The sequence below is a fragment of the Eptatretus burgeri genome, chromosome 16 (assembly GCF_056783735.1).
Source record: "Eptatretus burgeri isolate ZD-2024b chromosome 16, Ebu_testis_v1, whole genome shotgun sequence".
NCBI classification, from domain to species: Eukaryota; Metazoa; Chordata; class Myxini; order Myxiniformes; family Myxinidae; genus Eptatretus; species Eptatretus burgeri.
The window spans coordinates 30,883,130-30,905,083 of record NC_140976.1 but is presented as its reverse complement, the minus strand read 5'-3'; the positions used below and the strand labels follow the sequence as shown (position 1 = coordinate 30,905,083).

At 45.1% G+C, this 21,954-nt stretch overlaps 1 protein-coding gene across 6 annotated transcripts in view; it reads right to left on the bottom strand.

Annotated features, from left to right (window-relative positions):
* The window catches only part of LOC147010811 (unconventional myosin-XVIIIa-like), a 261,897-nt gene that overhangs the window by 228,439 nt on the left and 11,504 nt on the right, over window positions 1-21,954 (bottom strand). For 2 of the 6 annotated variants that reach the window (XM_085859462.1, XM_085859461.1), the window contains one exon: window positions 14,604-14,684. The exons of 2 other annotated variants lie outside the window; for them this stretch is intronic. In XM_085859462.1, coding sequence (XP_085715588.1) covers window positions 14,604-14,640 — 37 coding nt within the window. In that variant the 5' untranslated portion in view covers window positions 14,641-14,684. Of the gene's footprint in view, window positions 1-1,592; window positions 1,726-14,603; window positions 14,685-21,954 lie in introns of those variants that run through there. 2 more of the 6 variants (XM_085859463.1, XM_085859464.1) reach the window with 2 other exon arrangements.

The following is a 21,954-nucleotide window of genomic DNA, read 5'->3' as shown; positions in this document are numbered from 1 at the left end:
GTGAAAGAATAAAATTATTCATCAATGATCATCAAACTATGAAGTACTTAGATTTTCTACAACTGGAAGGAAAAAAAAAATACAACTCCCTTTTTACTCCTTCACTTATATCCAACCACAAAACGCCTCGCCGGTCACGTTAGGCCGGTAGTGTTGTGTAGTTGTGTGGGGAATGTGGTGGGCAATCCAAATCTGCTCAGATTTTAATTTTACCCTCCGTTATCAGCGCCTTCCTCACATCCGTGCCAGGTGCGACACGGGCCCGACGGCAAGGAATCGCTTTTGCTGGGACAAGCAGAAGGGCTGACGAGGCGTTAACGCGGACTCCCGAGAGAGCGGACATAAATAGACGCATCGAGAGCAATAAAGCCAGGCCTTGTCAATGTACTCGAGGCGACGAAGATTACACATGCAGCAGTTCCGCTACAGCAGACAGTTCGCCCGCATATTGTAAAGGCCTGCGTCCCTCTGTACCGAGGCCGTCTGACGGTGATTAATGAGAGTTATCTGGGAGCTCCAGTGGGGGGAAGTAAAACAATTCCTAACAAGAAATTAATCTGGAACCCTGGGCCAGGGCAATAAGAGGGGAGTCGAAGAGGTAAAGGCGAGGCGTAGTTTTGTGTCTGGTGTTGGGGTGTACGACGTGTGATGTATTACGCGTGGTGAATGGTGGATGCCATTTACTGACATTAACATTGTCCTCTCCACCTTGATGGGCTGAAATGCTGAGAGTGGAATGAAGTTTCATCGATGTCCCTTTTAAGATGGGCTTGGGCATACAGTGTGTGCTGGCAGGGTAGCCTAGAAGTATACACACTCAGTCTGAGCTGTCTAGCCTGAGTTTCAATTCCGACCCAGCTATAAATTGCCACTGACGTTTCACATCCCATCTGACAGTATTCGTTGGTAGACCTTAAAGATCGCATAGTGTCCTTCGCCACGAAGAGTGGATGAGCTATTGCTGGGGCAATGGTCCAACAAATTACTAATTTCTGCTATTACTGACTTCTGAAAAGGCAATGGCAAACCACCAAGCGTAACCCATTTCAATAAAATGATTTGGCAAAACCAAAGCTATATCAGCAGTATGGTACGACGATGAGCATGTGTATTGGATGCTGAAAGTTATTCTGATATTTACATTTTCCAACTCACAATTAAAAAGTGATACTGAACTTGACAGGTTGAAACCTTAAAGTCTGAAACTGTGTGTGTGTGTGTGTGTGTGTGTGTGTGTGTGTGTGTGTGTGTGTGTGTGTGTGTGTGTGTGTGTGTGTGTGTGTGTTCCTATTGAGAATAAACACCCGCAAGTCATAGAATCGATCGCAAGCAGTGTTGCAGACACACTCGGGCTGCAATCGATGCGATAACTATTCTCATTTTCAATGGAAGAGCAAAAACTTTGACAAAGTTGTATCATGTTCGGTTCAAGGAACAGCGTTAAAACTGGGTTAATGAATGTGAGCGACACTGTCAAACTCAAATGATACCACACAGCACTGAATAAAATCGAGTTCTTCCGTGTGGAGAGAACGGGTTAAACAGACAAGCGAGTTCAACACAAATGAAATGTAAAGTAAGAGAAAATGTACCGATAACTCATTCAAACCTGCGATCCGCAACCAGTAGATGCACACAAGTTGGGCAGTTGTTGCAGCGAGTGTGCGTTCCAGCACGCAATTAAAGTACTATCTATCTCTGTGCTGTTTTGATTGGAACTTTCATTCTGAGTTCTTATAAATAGTTGGTCTCAGGCGGTTAAGAAGGAGGTTTGTGCACTGTAAGCCAGTGAACCCCAAAATAAATGGAATGGTGGCGCAGCAGCTGCTGGCATAGATACATGCCGTGCAGTCGCACCCCCATGTGCACCCAACAAAGATCCCACCTGGCATCATAGAGGAAGACGGTTACACAACAAACTTGGACATGAGAGGATGCTACTTGGTCCTCAATACCCACATCACACGAACAAATAATGTAGTTTATCAGAAGAGTTTCTTTGCCCAAGATTGACACTTTACTTATTTGTTACTGGCTTACTGGACAGGTAAGATAGCCTTGAGGTGTACACACTCCCCACTTAGAGATTTGTCCAGGATTCAAATCTCAACCCAGTTTTAAATTGTCATCCTGGTGTTTCGCATGCAGGGAAATTCATCAATGTGTGTGCCATTCCATCGGATCGACGGTAAGCTGGGCCTTCCATCTGCCAGCATTAGTTGGTAGACGTTAAATATCCCACGGTGTCTTGTGAAGAGTAGCCAAACTATCGCCGGCTCCCTGAACGAATTACAAACTACTGCACTCTCAGTCCAGCTGGTTCGTGAAAAAAACTTGGCTTAAAATATTTCCCCAGCCAACCCCAGAATGATGTGAGAATAACTGGTGGTCATGCCCACAGATAAGTACAAATAAATGATTCAACTACCCACGGTACTATGTAACGCAATGCTCCAACGATTTGTGGCACGTGAGAAGCACTTCCCCGTGGTTTGTCAGTAAGTGATGGGAGCAACTGTCTCCTTCTTGTGTATGGCAGCTTGGCTACATTTTCTTTTTAATCGCCTGGTTCTATATAAAACCAGGCAGGACCATAACCCCTACTATCAACCTGGCAAATGTCTGGCTGCCGGGTAGCTATCATTTTGTTGGGGCACGACTATGCCGCTGATGCTGTGCCCTAATACCAGTACACTGTTACTCATTCACAACCTCAGAAGGATGGCAGGCTGAGTCAACCCCACCTGGTATTGATTCAGCGGATAACAGAGCTCGAACGCAGGACCCTAAGATCCCAAACCAGCCACCCTAACCACTTAGCTCAAACTCAGAACCCTAGGATACCATGCTTTATGAATGGGTATACCGCCCTAACCATGCTTTATGAATCTTCCTTCTACAAGGAAAGATTGGATAGCATTTTGATAGCAAGAATGCATTTTGATTGGATAACTTATTTATTGGCATTTTTTGATCCCATGTGACATTTTTCACATGGTTTATTTCACTTTGACAAAATGCAATAACTTCTCTTTTTCATTTCTCCACGACACATTTGTTTTGTGGATAGTTCACTCCACTCGCATCCCATCTCCAACAAAGCAATAGAAAGACTCAGGAAAACAAATAACCATGATCGTGCTTTGAGATTTGAATAAAGAACAGGAATCTTCTAAGTTTTGAACAGCTTGAAAAAAAACTACCACATTGCATCTGGCGGGTGGGATCTGAAATCTTCATACGAGCATTCCTGGCATATTTGTCTTATTCTGATGGAGTCATTTCTTTCTTGATCATGTTTGAGCCTGGTATGGTGGCTGCGGTCGTGAAACCAGGAGGTTGAGGAAATGACAGGGGTAACTAATTTCAAAACAATTCATTTCATTTCCGACCTGGATAATCAATTTGATGCCTGTGGGAGAGCGGCAGTTTGTAGAAATACCATTTCACCATTCTGGGCCAGCTCTCATCGACATGTCCACATTCCATCTCCTTCCAAACTGCTCAAAACCATCCACGAGGACAGAATTGTTCTTCCACAAAGAAAATAATTGCACTGAAGGAAGTTTCGGAACCCATGGGTCAATATAGTTTTAAAGTTTTCACAGACAAGAGAATTAATAAAGAAAATAACTTTATATTAGCCAAATGTCAAATTGAGGACTTTGTAATGGAAACGATTTGAAAAGACTCTGCCAAAACAATTTTGGAAAACTCTGGTGGAATATAATGGCTTATATCATGATGGATGTGTGTAGCAGACAAGGACAGCAAGAAGAATCCACCAATATTTAGCAGACTCTGAGGCCAATTAAACAATGAGGCCTCCAAGACACCTACATTGGAAGCCATGATGGTTTGAGAGCATCCATAATGGCTTAAGCACTTCTCGATTTTTGTTCTACGCCAGCAAATACAACCCGTCGCTTCGCTCACGGGGATATTAAGTGGGGTGGGGCAGAAAGAGGGAGGGAGAGAGAGCAGGGAGAGGGGGAAGAGAGACGAAGTAGGGGATGGAGAGGGAGGGGGGAGGGGATGGACAGACAGGAGAGAGGGAGAGAGAGAAGAAGAAGAGAGAGGAGAGGGAGAAGAGAGAGGAGAGGGAGAGTAAGGGGAGAGAGGGGGGAGGAGGGGGGGGGAGAGAGGAGGGGGGGGGGTGATGAGGGGGAGCTAGGAGGCATGGGAGGCTAGAAGGAGTGAGGAAGGGGGAGGGAGGAAAGGGAAGGAGAGCAACACCTCACTGTACACATCACTGTTTACGCTGGGAGGGGGTGGGAGCGGGGAGGATAGGGGAGAGAGGAGGTGGGAAGTGGGGAGGTGGAGGTGGTTTGGAAAGAGGTAAGTGTGAGGGGAAGGGGTCTGGACTTGCATTTTGTAGGGGGCCTTGTGGAGAAAGGGGAGTGCGGGTGGTAGTATGGGATTGAACAAAATTGGGTACGTTAAAACAGCATATTAATGCAGCATCTGTACACTTCCCGGAGATGTCCATGGGGGGTGGAGAGGGGAGGGGGTTTGGGAGGAGTTCATTGAGAGGGGAGGGGGGAAGGAACCATGATAGGAATGGAAGGCAATGGGAGGGGAAAGGAAGGTGGAGTGAGGGGAAAGGAAGGGCAATAAAATGTGCCCAAACAGCAACATTTTCTTTTTAATCGCCTGGTTCTATATAAAACCAGGCAGGACCATTTATAACCCATCCTATCAACCTGGCAAATGTCTGGCTGTATGTATGCATGCTCGCACATGTAGTGACCTTTGCACCCCTCCAGTCGGCTCATTCCGAATCTGATTCGTTCAAGTTACACTCTGGGGAAGCAGTTTTACTCGCAAATTCATAACTAAACAGTCAGTCCTCAACAGTCCCCTTCGCAGAGGGAGAGGGGTGGGTGTGAGGGGTGGGGTGGGGCGTGGGAGAGTGAGGGAGTGGGGTGGGAAAGAGAGGGAGTAGGGTGGGAGAGAGAAAGGGAGTGAGTGGAAGAGAGAGGGGTGGGAGAGAGAGGGAGTGGGGTGGGAGGGGAGAGTGAGAAGGGGGAAATGGGGGAATTCCGGCAGATGTTATGTCCAGTTTAACATTCATTGGGAGGGACGGAACACACATTGATAAGTCACCCTGCCTGTGAAACGCCAGGATGACAGTTTATAGCTGGGTCGGGATTCAAACCCAGGTTCGACAGCTTAGAGCGAGTGCACGTACCTGTCGACTATCCTGCCATGATTCATTGTTTTGTAATAACTGCAAACATTTTTTCCTCATTGTAATCATCTAATTTATTTTGCCTTCCTAACTCCAGAGATGTCCCCATGAAGAACTGTGCCATTGTATCGCCATGGAAGCTTGTCGAGATTGAAGCTTAAAGAGCACTCCAAGCAAGCACTCCAATGAAAATGGTTGAGGAAACTTTTAAAGACGAAACATTTAATTTTTTTCACATGTATCTATTTATATTGAAGTGACAGGTTGTATCATGAAAGAAGATCGTACAAAAAGGGGAAATGTTGATTTGTTTTATAAAGATTATTTATAAAGATTGTATGCCTGGTGTTGGCTTAATGGTTAGGGTGGTGGGCTTAGGATCCGAGTATCCTGAGTTCAAATCCCACTCGGCTGTTGAATTTTTTTTTTTTTTTTTTTTTTTTTTTGTATACCTTGGTCGAGGCTCGTATGAGAGCTAACACACAACTCACAGCAAGGAGGCATGAGACAAGAGGGGCGGGAGTGGAAGGGACAAAACAGTGGGGAACAGACACAGGTGAACTGTGGAAGGGAGAGGGATGGGGATGGGACGGGGAACATGGCGAGGAGAAGATGGACATTACAGGGACTTTCAGGAAGGAAAGCAGGAGAATTGAAGGAAGTGGGCTTGGGTGGATTATCGGGGGTAGAAAAGATCGAGGATTTGGATGGGGGAAGATAAGAGGTGGTGGTGAACAGCTGTTTTGAAAGCCTGGAGGGAAGAATGGGAAAGAATAGAGTGAGGAAGTTTATTCCAAAGGCGGGAAAAAAGAGGAATGAAAGAGTGAAGATGAGTAGTGATTCGTGATTTTGGTAGTTTTACCAGAAGGGGGTTGTTGGCGGACCTTGAGCGCCCTGTGGAAATGTGGTTGGGACAAATCGCAGAGAGAGCAGGGGGGCAAGGCTGGAGAGGAGTCGGTAGAAGACAGAAAGACCACCGACCAACCTGCGGTGATTGAGTGAGAGGCCCAAAGACTCAGCTTCATTGCGGGAGATGCCAATGATCTTAAAAGCCCTGGTTTCGACAGCGTGAAGTCGAGAAAGGTGGGAGGCAGGAGCACCAGCCCAGAGGGGAGAGCAGTACTCCATCAGGCTACGGACAAAAGCTTTGTAAGTGGTCAGGAGCTCAAGAGGGCCGAGGAAGGACTTTGCACGACGGAGGATTCCCAGTCGGCGACTGGCTTTTGAGGCAAGGTTGGAAATGTGACTTTCCCAGGAAAGGTCATGGCAGATAGTGAGACCCAGAAGCTTGAAAGAAAAGACTTCTTCCAGAGGATTGTTGAGAAAGTGGATGGGGGTTTTGTAAACGGTCCTTTCGAAGAGACATAGTGAGAGTGTGAGATTTGTCTGGATTGAAAGACATGTTCCACGTGTTGGACCAGTTTGTGATTTTATCCAGATCTGCAGTGAGCGAAGAAGCTGCTGCTTGCCGGTCTGAGGGATGACAGATGGTACGGCAGAGGGTGGAGTCATCGGCAAAGAGAAATAGAGGATTTTCCAGAGAGTCCGAGAGATCATTGATGAAAACCAGAAAAAGAACAGGGCCCAGAACGCTACCTTGAGGAACTCCAGCCTGAACAGGAAGAGGGGATGAAAGAACTCCATTTAGGGCCACACGTTGACTGCGACAGGAGAGGAAGTCTGCGAGCCATGAGTGGAGATGGCCTTGAATACCATAGGAAGAGAGTTTGGTGAGTAGTGCAGGGTGCCAGACTGTGTCAAAAGCACGTGATATGTCCAGGGATACGGCTCGGATTTCCTGTCTGGCATTGAGGACCTCCATCCATTGATGGGAGAGCAGTAGCAGCATATCCAGGGTAGAGTGACCTGGTCTGAAACCAAATTGATGATTGGAAATCAAGCCATTGGAGAAGAGGAAGGATTTCATGTCTGAAGCGATGATGGATTCCATAACCTTGCTGATGATTGGGAGAAGGCTGATTGGTCTGTAGTTACAGGGATCTGTTTTTGCACCTTTTTTATGCAGGGCAGTGACGTTAGCAGATTTCCAAGCAGATGGCAGATGACCTTGGGAAAATGAGAGGGTGAATAGAACAGAGAGAGGGTCAGCAAGAGCAGAAGAGCAGGCTTTGAGGACACGTGGGCTGATGCCGTCTGGACCGGTTGCAGAATCTGACTCGAGGTTTGAAAGCAAGCTCTCCACCTTGTCAGGAGAAAAGGATACAGAGTCCAGGGACAGTTGGGTGCGACTGGGTAAAGTGGGTAGAGATAGTGATGGGTTTGGGACACAAGATTTAGCTGCAAACACCGAGTTTAGACATTCAGCTTTACCAGGTGGTAAAGGAATTAATACCAGGTGGGGTTGACTCTGCCTGTCATCCTTCCGAGGTCGGCAAAATGAGTGCCAGCATGCTGGTATCCTGTGTCGGAGTGGCGACCCGTCCAGGATTGTACCCAATAGCCAAGGAGACTGCTTCGGCAGCACCAACGCTCTGCACAGAGTATGGTCCCAGTTGATGGATAAAGATTGTGCTTATTGGCTTTGACTCGCCCTTTTGCGTTTTTAGATTTTGTCTGACTGCCTGAGTTCAACCAAAACAGGTTTTTTTTCCTTATAGTTTTACAGGGATTTAACTATGACTTTGTATGCCTTAACTAGTTGCCATTCACCAACGTTGACAAAGTAATCATGAGTCCTAATCCAAACTCAGTCCCTCCATGAGGAGCTGATTGTAGGCGGCTCTTTGCTTTGTCACCAGAAAGCGGGCGGTGGTGTCCCCATAATCACATTCTGATATAAGCCTGCTATCAGAGGGTGGGGGAGAGAGTGTTCTCACCGATCTCAACCACAGGACTGAGCTCAGTTCTCCCTCATATGCAGGAGGCATTGTCCCCACCGTTTTCCCATCAACAGGTGGTGTGTTCTCACCCTCTTTCCATGAACAGACGGTGGTGCCACACCTCCTACATAATACGAAAACCCAACAAGGATGACCTCCCCGACTTCCTTGGATTTTATCCTGGCCACCCCAGGCATCTTCTTAAGAAGAATGGTCTTCTTAAGAGACAACCTCACCCTGTTTACAGCAGACCTTGAGACTCATTCTTCCATGGTTGTGGTGGGGAAAGGAATGACTAAACCAGAGGCAGATCAAGACTATTTTGGGGCCCTGGGTTAAAAAAAAGTATGTTGGCCCAAAAGGCCCAAAAGGAAGGCTCAGTGTTATTTTTGCCCAAAAAAGCCCCCCCCCCCCAAAAGAGGACTCCGTGGTATTTTCACACTCGCTTCGTCCATGTTGCTTTGGACTCTACTGCTAAAAATCCGGAGGAATTCTCTTGTTTTATTGCCTTTTCCCCCCTTGGAAAAATATGCCACATTAAGATGTTCCATTACCAATCAGCTTGCTATCGCTTAACAAGCCAGATGTTCCTAATTGACAGTTTTGTTGGAGTGCTTGCTTGAGTACTTAAGCCACTTGGCGAGCGCTCTACAAGCTGATTATGCCTGGTGTTGGCTTAATGGTTATGATGAGCCTGGTGTGGCTCAGTGGTTAAGTAGGTGGCTTGGGATCCTTGGGGTCCTGAGTTCGAGCCCCGCTGGCCGCTGAGTTAGCATCAGGGGGGTTGACTCAGCCTGTCATCCTTCCGCAGGTCGGCAAAATGAGCACCAGTATACAGGTAATTATCCCTGCAGGGTCGAAGGCGACTAAAGGTTTGGCGTCAGGAAGGGCATCCGGCCGTAAAAACATTGCCACAAAAAAGGGTACCATGATTGGAACCTGCAAAAAGCTGACCCCTGCTCAGGGATAAAGGCTTTCAAATGGTGTGATGAGGATGGCTTAATGGTTAGGGTTTGGGCTTTGGATCCTAGGGTCCTGAGTTTAAATCCCACTCAGCTGTTGAATTAATACCAGGTGGGGTTAACTCGGCCTGTCATCCTTCCGAGGTGGGCAAAATGAATGCCAGCTTGCTGGTATACTGTGTCGGAGTGGCGACCCATCCAGGATTGTGCCCAATAACCAAGGAGACTGCTGAGGCAACACCAACTCTCTGCACAAAGTGTGGTTCCAATCTCCTCCTCCCCTACAAGCTGATTGGTAATGGAACACACCACAGTACTTGCAGGAGTGTGTTCAGTTACCAAGGTTATATTTTTTAGTGTGTTTGTATACATAGACGAGGCTTGTGGAAGAGCTATAAGATTTCTGTGCTCCGATTTTAAAAACCGCGACATTCCGCCATGCTCATGGGTTTGTTCCTTTACTGAAGACAGGATGTTTTGTGATTGTAATAGTCCTGTCTAGTTAAACATCAGGGGGAAACACTTTTTGTATCGATTCATTCAGTGACAGTGCTTTCTTTCCTTGAGATGGAGCATTCCCTTTACAGTGTGTTTATCACCACTCACAAGTTGATGTCGTTTGTTGGCAAAATGAGACTCCACCCTCAGGGGGAGTGGGGGTGGGTGCGTCTTGAAAGATTGTGAACCACGATCAGTCATGTGGGGCTCCATGCTGGCTGCATGGCTCTCATGCCACCTCTTCCTGGGACCCATGTTGATCTCGGGCCTTGTGTGCCCATGCGTTAATCCGACACTGGGCTAAACCACCTACTAGGCTGGTGCAAGCCACTTCATGATTGCTCCTAGACCCCAGGGTTGCTCCCAAGAGAGGTTTAACCCCAGCCCTGGGGGAGACCTTATTTCTCGAGTCAGATTATTATCTTTCCTCAGCCCTGCAACTGCCCTTGGCTGGCTAGGTCAAGAGAAAACATATGAAGAAGAAGACAGAGGCCAAAGCGAAACCAAAATGCACCTCGCCTATTTAATCATCACGTGCAATCCTTGCTGGCATCGAACCAGTTGACGGCCACTGGCTCTCCAGACTGAACTGGCCCCATCCCGAAATTTAGTGGGCATTTTAGGAGGGTCTGGTACCCAAGCTTCCCTCTCATCAGTCTTGTGCTATGAACAGTAAACATAATAGCAAAGCTGCAGCAGCTCTCAAGGCTCCACGGACTGAGGTGGAGCTCACTCTCCTGGGGAGCAGCAGGAGCAAAATCATATATCTTGCTGATTCCATTTCTGCTTTTTCCTATGCTCCAGAAGAATATGCTTCCTTTTCTGTTGAGGAAGATCTCAGGGAGATGCAGCAGGTGGTACAGGCATGGGAGGTGGCACCCACCTTGTCATGCCGTTACCTCCGTCAAATGGCACAACAGATGCTGGAAATGGAGTTTTCTTGCCCTGCGATCTGTCAAGAGCCACCAGGGCCTTCAGTCAGTCAGAATGTCTGGAGAATCTGACTTTGTGCTCGTTATGTGGAGAACTATGACTCACTTCACACTATGCATCCGCTCAAACAAGGTACTCCCAGGAAGAAAAATGCTTTTCGCTTAGTACCGGAAGATTACAAGTTTTTTTGCCATTCCTCCTCCCTCCCCAGAACTGGAGTGTTTGGCAGGGAGTATCGCAGCAGGTCAGAACCATCCTCATCCTTTGCACTCCAAGTTATTCAAAGTGGAGGAGGAAATCTGGAGGTTCTCCACAGTTTTGGCTCAAGCTAGCTTGCACCTCACTGGATACCATGGATGTCTCCAATCCCGATGCATGGAGACTGACTGAATGCAGGTCACATCTGAAGACAGGGAGCTCAATGCTTGTCTGTTAAAAGTAGTGCATGACATACAGTGGTCCCAATAGAAGAGGATGTCATACCACACAGATCCAGAATGTCGTCACCTCTATCGCCATGCTAGTGGTTTAGGCAAATTGGCAGAGAGCAAGTCTTTTCTCACCCTTTTGATGCATGGGTAACTTTTATTTTGGGGCCATGTTGCGGCTGCCATTTACAAAGAACTAGAGTATGACAAATGTGCATGCAAAACCACTGCCAAGTCTGTCCCTCAGGTTACCAAACCAAAGCAGAGGTGGATTATCAGACGACCCTCTGCCCTGATCACATCGGCCAGACTGGCCGCTCTTTTGTTTCTTTGGTTTACAGGGAGGTACACCTTTCCGCTCTTTTGTTTTCAGCCAAACCAGCAGCGGTGTTTTCAGAGACACCATTTTAGAAGAGGCCGTACTGGACCTTCCTCCTGACTCCTACACAATTCCTCTCTTTCCTGGAGGCAGACCTCAACATTCCAGGTTAGCTGGCACGTCCGTCAGCCCATCGTATAGAGAAGATCCAATCGAGGTCATCTCAACCAACGTCTCTGTAGGTGGCTTTACCAAAGGTCTGGCTCAAGTCCCGATGTTTCCTCATCACTCAAGTGGATCTGACATCGGATGTAAGGCTCCACATGCGGCAGGTATAGACCTACCTTCAAAGGGATCCTCTGAATTTGCCTGTTCTACCCTGGCTCAGGGAGCTTCTGTGCCCCCTGGTGGGGTTACCACAACTCCTACTTCTCAAGGAGCACCTCCTCTCCAAACCCTGTTCAGGAATTCCATACACTAACCCAGCCCATCTCTGACTATCACTGTGGCATCTCTCAGGATATCTGCAGATGAGGTAGGCCTTTCTGGAAGGGCTGACTATCACCACCCAGTGCAACTGGGAATCCACCCAAATTACCTATGATTCCCATTTGGCAGTTTTCCGCAGATGGATTAAGTGGTAGGTCTGGGTATTGCCACCTTTAGGAAAGATGGCTGACTTTCTCGTGTCCCTATTTTATCAGGGTTAGCTTTCACCACAATTACGGTTTACCACACAGCTACTGCAGTGAATCACAAAGGTTTTCTGGATGGTTCTTCGGTTTCATCATTGAGAATCCAATCAAAATTTGCCAGGTCCTTCTTTATGAAGAAATCTCAATTGAGAAAGCTGGTTCCTGAATGGAATCTGCCTTTGGTTCTCCAGGCCTTGGCTCAGGTGCCATACACATCCTTAGAGGCTGTCTCTTTGCAGCATCTGCCAGTAAAGACAGCCTTTCTCATGCGTATAGCCTCAGTAAAGGGACACAGCACCATCCAGTCTCTCACCGTGGTGAGTGGCCACATTCAGTTTGAGCCAAGCTCTGTGAGGCTTGGCCAAAAAAACCAAGGGCAGGCCTCAGCCTCATCCTCAGTGGACGTGGTCCTCCCCAACCTGCAATCTGCCTCCTCTTCGGACATACTGGCATGCCTGGTCAAAGCACTGCAGTTATATTTGGACTGTACAGAGTGCCGATGGGTCTCGCCATATCTTGATCCATGTAAAGGCAGTGATGAAGGCAGTTTCTTGTGATACTGTCTCGTGTTGGATTGTATCAGTGATCCATGTAGTTGGTGATTGTGCCCTTGTCATTGATATAGTAAGGGCCCATGACCGAAGAGGGATTAGCACTTCCTGAGCTCTCTTCCAAGATGCTGCCCTTGATGACATCCTAATGGCAGCTGATTGGGTAAGTACTGACTCTTTTATGTCGTTTTACCTGAGAGATATGCTTACCAGAGACTAGCCTTGTGTTGGCTTAGTGGTTAGGGTGGCGGCTTGGGATCTGTTTTTTTATTTTTTTTTTAAAGGACTTTTTAAAAAGAAAAGCTGATTTTAAGAAACTTGACAGGTACGTACAAGTTCCTCATATATATAAAATGATCATGACTGATCATGACAACAAGTCATACATACTGTCCAAGCCATGTGAATCATATAAGAGATACATACGTTACAACTTCTACTTAATGGCTGCAATTATTCTCACCTCATGGGGTCGGCCAGGCAACGTCTTTGACCGAAGTCTTTCAGGAACCACATTCGCCACAACAATATCAGTGTGAGGGCGCCACACAAGCCAGTTTATTGTGATACCGTCTCACGTTGGATTCGCGAAAGACACCTGGGATCATATAATGGTCACCAATGACCAGTGCTGGCAAACTGCTACTCAGTCACAAAATCCATCCGAGGGACGGCACACACAATGACGCCTCACCCTGTGTGCAAAACACCAGAATTGGCAGTTTATTGTGTGGCAGCAATGTGAACCCAAGCTCAACAGCGCAGAAGGGAGTGTGCGCATCTCGATGCCATCATGCGACCATAAGAGACTCATATTAATGTGAATTTATATGATTCGCACATGCCAGTTCACAATAGAAAACGTTACAAGTTCCACTCCGACCAAAAAATGCTTTTGCCCATCCAAATGCACTTTAACGACATGCTCCTCATTTGTCGCCGTGGACCCAATTTTCACTTCGACCTCGAAATGGCTGCACAGAAAAAAATGTTGGTTAAAATACCCTTTGTGCTTGATACATGGGGTATAAAAAAGCCTTGCACATCTCTCAGCGGTAGTGCTTTCGCCATAGCATTTCCAGCCAATAAACCTTTCATGGAGGGGGATAGAATGAGGATGTCAGAAGCAATGATGAGGCTTTTGCAGCATGGCGTATGGCACAGCAGGCCTCAACTGCTGGCATCTACGCGAGAAAATGTATCTTTTGTTGAGTAAATCTCACGCAGTGATAAAACACCGTGAGTATGAGATCAAAGACCCTTTTACAACAGCAATATTGTGTTCTTTGGCTATTTTCTTTCTTTTCATCGAGTCTGTCCCTACAAGTTTGCATGCGACATTTGGAAGTCACCCAGGTGAAACTTTCAGGATAGATAGGTCAACCTTCTGTCTACAATATGCAAATTAGACGTCAACAATAATATACAGAACTGCTCTCGGCTTGAAGAGGTATATAATGAAAGTTTGTTGGAAACTCTTACCCTCGAGTGCCCCGGGGGGCACTCACGACGAGTCGTGAACATTTGTGTGGCTAAGAACGAATCCTGGACAGGTTGCCACTCCATCACAAGCTGCAGATGTTTCTGTCCTAAGCTGAATGAACATGGGAATCGAACCCACCCCGGCAAGGACAATCAAACAAGTGTGTCCCAACTCCACCACGAGGATTACCGTAATCGAAGACGATCAATGAAAAGAAAGGATTATCCCAATGGGAAATCTTATGAGGATGATTTGAAAGAAAGTTACACTTTTTCACTATTTATGAAAACCCAGATGCTTGCGGAGTGTTATTTACAAGGAGTAGACAATTTTCAGTAAAATATTGCTACTCGTACGAGATGAACCTTTATCATCAAACTGTGCCTCAAGTCAGTGATTGATTTGCATGGAATTTAAAAGATTCTTCTGTACATTTGAAAACAAAAATAAATACCTGTATCCCTATGGTACTTACACCATCTTCCTCCATTTTAGATTTGAATATGCATTGGCATACCTACAGGTGTTTCTGCATCATGGATATTCAGCAGCCATGTGGCTTCACTTTCCTGCCGAGTAAGAGGATGCATACATACATCCACAGCTACTCTCAACGGTCATGATTTCACCAGAACTAACCTCTTATGACTACAAACTTGTGACTATAACAAAGTACTTTCAATCAAAAAAAAAGTACTCAACTTTTGCTGCCAGAAGGCAAAACGTGAGGAGAAGGCCATGATGGGGCATGGAGGAGGGCCCGTAGGGACTGCCTCTGGTGATGCTGTAGATCAGAAGACAGGGGTCATTAAGTTGCCATCATCCCATCCCTTCCTCTCAGCAGGAAACCTTCCCTAAACCCTCCACCAATTTTAACAGGGTGTGGGTCTCGCGTGACTGGACAGGCCACGGTGGATGGTACCATACACTCTTGCAGATGATATATAAACACGACCTGAAAAGCACAAGCATACAAGATGGGGAACGATGGCCATGTGATAGTGGTTACATAAACAGGTTAGAGAAGCGTATCCAGGCCTTGTGTTGCCGTTTCAACTTCTGCTGGAAAGTGAACAGTATCGAGACATGTGGTGACCTCATTGTCAGCCATGATTGCATTAAAAAAAAATCATCCAGTGAAAAAATAAATAAACATCAACCGGCTGAAGTCAACGAGGTCCGACATGTTGCTCGGATCATCAAATATTTCCAAAGACCAGCTATTAGACCAGTGCATGCTGTTCAGATTCTGAACACTGAATATCAAAACTTTGTTTATGAAGCAAAGCTTTCTGAAAGTTGTTACAAAGGAAAGCTAATTCCTCATATCTCTCAGCCACCAGCCTGAAAGATCACCTGAGGCATCACATGAAACATCATGTGGCAACTGCTTCGAAAGGAGCAGTATCTTTGGCTCATCAAAACAGCAGGCCTGGGAGTTTAGCTCGTGCAGATTTAATATAAAACCTTTCAAGGCCCATAGCCGGCTCCATTATCATTGCCATGAGAAACTTACTCTGAATCCTTTGATAAACAACACAGCCTGTCTAAACACCATTTTGGTTTATATAATTGGTGAAAATGCAGAACGAGGTTTGGGGAGCTTCTATTATTTAATTGACATTAATCTAAGGGTCGTTGTGGAGCTTGCAGGTAAACATTAGTAGACATTAGTGGACTTTAATAATACAAACATATCAGGATATTACTACATAATGGATAAATACATATTGGAGAAGGATTTGAACCTGGGTTCCAAACTTCATGAGCTGTGAATTCAGATGAGATCGTGAAACAGGCCAACACAATTATTATTATATTTTTGCAGATATGAACCAACATCAGCCTGCAGATATTCAATGATATACTGTATGAGCAGTGTTGAAAAACTTACACGAACGAGCATTTTGTACATTATAGGGATACCTCGTCATACCTTTTTTTATTGCGTCTATTGTGAGTAGCTCCGTCATGCAACTTTATCAGCATCCCCCCACGCAAGCCTATAAGGCACCGGAGGAGGCCAGTTGGGCGATCATGCCTGTGCTGCATCCACACCCAATCAACTGGATTTAGGAATTTACTTATTTAATCTAGTGACGGGATTTAGATCCATCACGACTTCTGATAACATTCATGATCAGATATCTCCAAACATCCCATTCTTGCACTGCTTCCCAAAGCTCTAGCAGAGAAAGCTTGGGTGCAGCCTTTACCCCCATTCCATCAAGCACACATAAGGTCTGCCTGTTCCTCTTGTTCCCTCAACCATACCCAGCATGGTTGAGTTCTCCAAACTTTAGTGTTCTGCACGCATGATGTGTCCAAAGTTACTTATCTATTAAACCTATTATTACGCTTACTATTTGTCTATTGTCTTATCCAAACCCCTTTATAATCATTTTATAGATCACAACCAAATTCTACACAGAACTTAACCAGGGCACCTGTATACATAGGCCTATTTTGTAGAAAGATACAGTACAGGGGATTTTTTTTTTGAACATCCACAACCGAAAAAAAATGTAGATGGACAGCCAGTTTAGTTACCCCATCCCAAATACAATACGATCGAATATGCAACAACCCAATGAATTGTTAAATCCAATCCGATGAAATCTGCCTTCTTGTTGGCACCACACAGGTAGATTTCATCAGATTGGTTTCAACAGAACAACAAAGCAACAACATAGCAGCTCAAAGGCAAACATGCTACCAACTACTACAGGCTATCGATCCTTCATTTTGTATCGAGCAGTAAAAACTCTCTATCTGATTATGCCCCAGAAATCATGGTGTTAAATGAAGGGTTCTTCACCTCTGAATCAGTGTGACCACTCCTTGGCTTTTTTCACTAGATCTTGGCTATTCGTTGTTCACCTTGGCGTCTTGGTTTTCTACAGGTTTTCTTGGCGTTTCGGTTTTCTATTACCATCGCTTTTCCGAAACCTTGTGAATTCTTGGCTTTTTTAATTGGCTCACCTTGGCATTTATGAAAATGAGGAGTGGTCACACTGCTCTGAATGTATGGTGACACTGCGGTGACTCCAAACCATCCAGGAAAACGTGTTGTTTTTAAAGACAAATTGACGGCAGTGCACCTGCTGAGTGAGATTCGACGTCACATCCCAAGAGCTAACCACGTATGGAAACACTGCATTTATGGTGAGGATTGGCTGTCAAGAGGGAGGTAACACCAAATTACACAAAGGAGGCATTAGCCGAGCAATATGGTACAGGGTTTCCTCGATTTACGTTCGAGATGAGTTCCTGAAAACATGAGTGTAAATTGAAAAAGTGTAAATCGAAAACGTTTTTTCCCATTGGCATAATGTTGAAAACTGAGGATGCGTTATCCTTGGGCAGTAATTTTCGGTCATCCCAAGCGAACTGAAGTGAATACTAAGGACATACGAACGACATAAATATCGATGAATAAGTCGATACCAATGACAGTAACTAAACTAGAAGGGTACTCGGTAGAGCGCATACCTCCGCCATACAATGCCTGATCCATGAGAACATATCGTGCCCAATACATTTTTGATATATCATGCTACACTGTACTATATTGTTTTCGGCCCTATCTCTCAATGGTGAAGAATCACTTGAAAGAATTAAATAATTCTCGTATGCAGATCCGGATTCAGATCTTCACCAAAATCGAATAAATTTGTTCATGTCACACACCCAACGTGTCCATCAAGTTTCCTCCAAATCCCTGCACAACATTTTGAAATATCCAGTTATATATCGGTACAGCTTTCTTCTTCTTCTTTTTCTTCTTCTTCTTCTTCTTCTTCTTCTTCTGGAAAACTGCTTATAGCAACGCAGGGCACCCTCAATTATACGTCTGCAATTGATGCTGCGCTCCATACCGGGGTCGTTGTCCCTAAATACTGTGTCGAGTTCCTCCTCGATGTGGTTGAAAGTCTCAGAGAGTAGTTTTGTTGTCAGCTTTTTTTAGGGGGGACGTGTCAAGTGCTCAGCATCTTGCACATACTCTCTTGCGCTTTGTTGCTCAAGCTGCAATAAATCTTCATCAGTCAGATCTTCTCCATGAGACTCCAGCAGTTCAACCACATCATCTTGGTCCACTTCATAACCCAGCTTACCTCGCAAGCCCCACAATCGGCATCTGGATATCGGACACGTTTACAAATCCTTGGAAAACATGGTCACATTCAGGCCAGATCTTCTTCCAAACCCCATTCATTGTTGCCCACGTTATTTTATCCCACGAGGCACCGATGTTTTTTAAACACTTCTTGATGCTATAACCCCCCCCCCCTGCACTCCTGAATTGTGGGAGTGTCCTCACTGTCCATCTCCGACATTAGTTTGCTCAGATAACAACCTTAATTGTGGCGATAATACCTTGGTCCATGGGCTGCAACCACGACGTGGTGTTTGGTGGCAAAAACATGACACGAGCGTTGTCAGCCATGTCATTGATGTCCAGATTATGACCAAAGGAGCTATCAAGGATGAGCAAGACTCTGTGCGTGCCGTCTCTCGGATGTACGTTAAACTGGGTAGCCCATCTGCCGGCATTAGGTGGTGGACGTTAAAGATCCCACAATGTCCTTCACGAAGAATAGGCAAGTTATCTCCGGCACCCTGAGCAAATGACAAATTCCTACCCTAACTATTGCTGAGAATGTAATGGCAAACCACCCAGTATAACCCTTGCCAAGAAACTGCTTCAGCAGAACCGAACCTTTATTTTTGCTCACCTGGAACATAGTTCAGGTAAGCTTATGTGATGGTGCGTTATCTGTCTGTCAGTCTGTAAACACTTGCAACTTCTTCTTCGAGAGAGAGTGGGGATAAGTGGAGGTTACAAAATCCTGGATTGAAGTGTAGGATCATGGACAAGACATGATAACAAAGCCAACAAAACAGTCATTGTACCTTGATGCCCATAACCTTTATGCAACTGTTCTGGGCATAGACATCAACACGTGCCGATTCTGTTGTCTAGTCCTCATGGCACAAAATCAAAAGTTTTTCATCTCAGCCATCGCATCACTCCTTTTCTTGGCAATTACCTTCAACTTCATTGGCGCAGATCTAATCAAGTGTTTAAGATGTTTCGCATTGTGCTCGAGCATCGTCCTGATAGTAGACGGGTTAAGTAAAAAGACAGCGAACATCCGATGTGCTCAGGAGTTTCGCCCTCTTTCAGACCGTTTTATGTCTAATTTCATTTCCAACGCAAGGGTCTTATGTTTCTTTGATGCACGAGCATCACTTGCTCGTATGAACATTGTTTTCAAGATTCTCTGACATACCGAGGGTCATGGAAATGCGAGCAGAGAGGCTATGGCGGTTTATTTCTGGGGAGAAGTTAAAAAATTTAAATAAATAAATAAATACATTATTGCCCGCATGAAAAAGCGCTAACACGAAAATTATGACGTGTAAATCGAAAAGTATCCGTACTTTGTCAATGGCGACGTTGAAAAAAACGTAAATAGAATTAACTTAAATTGAGGACATCTTGTATGTATTTTTTAAGGTGGATTACAAGTTGCTGATATAAACCAAGAAGAGTATCTAACGAACTTGAATGAGCATGTTGCTTGTTATGCAAAATGTCATCAGCTGTAGAGATGCTGGTGTATGTGTCGTGGGAATGGAGGGAACAATTGATGCCACTTGCAGAAAGATAACCAAGCAGTTGAGTTCGTTTTGGGAAAATTGGAGAATATATGAGCCTCACAAACACCCCCCGCCCCCCAATTCACTGTGGGCCCTTCTTTTCCCCATTTTCCCAATCCTCTTCCAAAATGGCTGCGCCATCACTTCCTCCCACCCACTTCCATGTCCTTCCCAGTCCCCTCCTTTCTTTGTAAAATTTCATCCTCCTCTCCTTACTTGTTGATCACACTATCCTACCAAAACTCATGAGACAGCTCTCTTTCCAGTTGTGAGAATTGCCCATACATGCATCGAAATTGGCTGTCATAGAGTGGGAACCTCCATTAGGTTTTATCAACTAGTTACAAAAATATAAAATTTTATTTGAGGGTTTAGAACAGGCCCAAGGTCTCGCATCATGAACTGAATGAACAACCTCAAAGGTGTGCTGACAGAGACCGTTTTAACATCTAAACACATATTCCCTGAGGAATCAGCACAGATATATAGTGAACCTAGAGGTTTCCAAAGACAATTGACCTTCCAGTCATGTCCCTGCCTGGGCATTGCCAGGATATAGCAGTTACATCTATAAATTAGATGGGTACATTATCTCTATCAATTGGTTGACATTGCAGTTATAAATTAGTGAGGGAACATGGTTCCATTTGTAATTCTACAAGGTGTCAGGGAAGGCTGATGGCCTCACTGGATGTTCAATAATCTTGATGATATCCCATCAAGGTTGAAACCAGTCGATCAGTTGACATGGGATACCTGTTGAATCACTGTATGTGCTGATTCCATGAGGAATATAACTCCACTTGTCAGTGCAGATTTGAAGCTGTTTATTCAATAAAAAAATGCGAGACCTTGGCCTGCTCTAAGCTGACTGGGCAAATTTTATGAAAGACTTGGATATTCGTCACATAAAAACATGTTGATGGAAGAAAATCCATCTTGTCCACCACCTGCATCTTCCCCAACCACCAATTCTTACGCACATCCTTTGTTTGTCTGTCTCCGTCTCTGAGGTCCCTCGGTCCTGCTGTTGGCATCCCCCCTTCCCCCCCATCTTTCTTTCTGCTGTTCCTTTTGTTTTGTTGCATCCCGATCCATTCTGTGTTCTCGCTCTTCCACGAGCCTTGACTTTGTAAACAAACAAAGAAAATTAAAAAAAAAAAGAGTATGTGATGTCAAGCAACCATCAGTAAAGTTTGTTTGAGCCTTGAATTCACTAGAATACCACAGAAGAGTAGCCTCTGATCAGTGTGGTGGCACATACCAAATATACCGTGAATGTGTATTCTGAGATTTCGAAACGTATTTGTGCCACACTCACCCAATCAGTCACTCACTGATTGACTGACTGCCTGACTCACATGTCACACATGGGGATAAGGGGTGGGGGGATGGAGGGGGGTTAGCGGGGCTGTTGACATTTAAGCAGGAATAATAAGATTGAGTTAGTGTTATTGGGGCCTTCAAAAGATCATCAGTATAATCCAGTCAAAATCCATGTCTACATCAATGTACAACTAGATATCAGCGATCACCAGGGTAAGCCTCCCCAAGCAGAAGGGGGGGGGGCTTACTCTTGGCCCTTGATCCAATGATGGCTATATTTTTTTCAGACGAATATGACCTTGACCTTAAACAGTTAGGGATAGAGTGTAAATAAAGAAAATGTGTCCCCATCCTCAATGTATGCAGTAAACTCGACATCATGAAAATCAGAGGAAAATTGTTGAAGTTATGATCAAAAAGGCGTATTCGGTCACAATCCGAAAAAAGTAGGACAAGGACACGAAACAAATATCAGGTGCACAACTTCAATACAGGTCCACAAGTACAATACAAAATCATCTTCGAAGGCCAAGTGGTCTTTGAGATTACATAATGGCAAAACTGAGCGATGACAAAAATTCAGTCATTTGACCTTGATCTTTAACCCGAAGGGTTATGATGTAAATTAAGTGTAAATGCGGCTTACTATATCGGGTATCGAGAGGGCAATTTTATTCACAACGGATAAACCATAATCCAGTTATGGTGGAAAATGTTAAAATGTCTATAATTGGGTCATGACCTTAAAAATTAAGCCAATAAATTTTTGTTTGCAACTCCACATGCTTCGTGTTTCCATTATTCATTTCTGAAAGTCCCAGTTGGATCCAAGCTACAACTCGGATTGGCAGAAGAAAATAGGGGAGAATTTGCAGAAAAAAGGGAGAAAAACCTAAATGGGGGTTTAGTATTCCTAGGGGGTCTTATACCTTGACCTTTAACTAGGAGGGGTATGGTGCAAATTCCTTGTAAATGTACCTTGCTCTAGGATATCTGGTGAGGGCAATTTCATTATGATGAGACAAACCTTAATCGAGTTGCGCTGAAAAATGTTAAAGTCTATA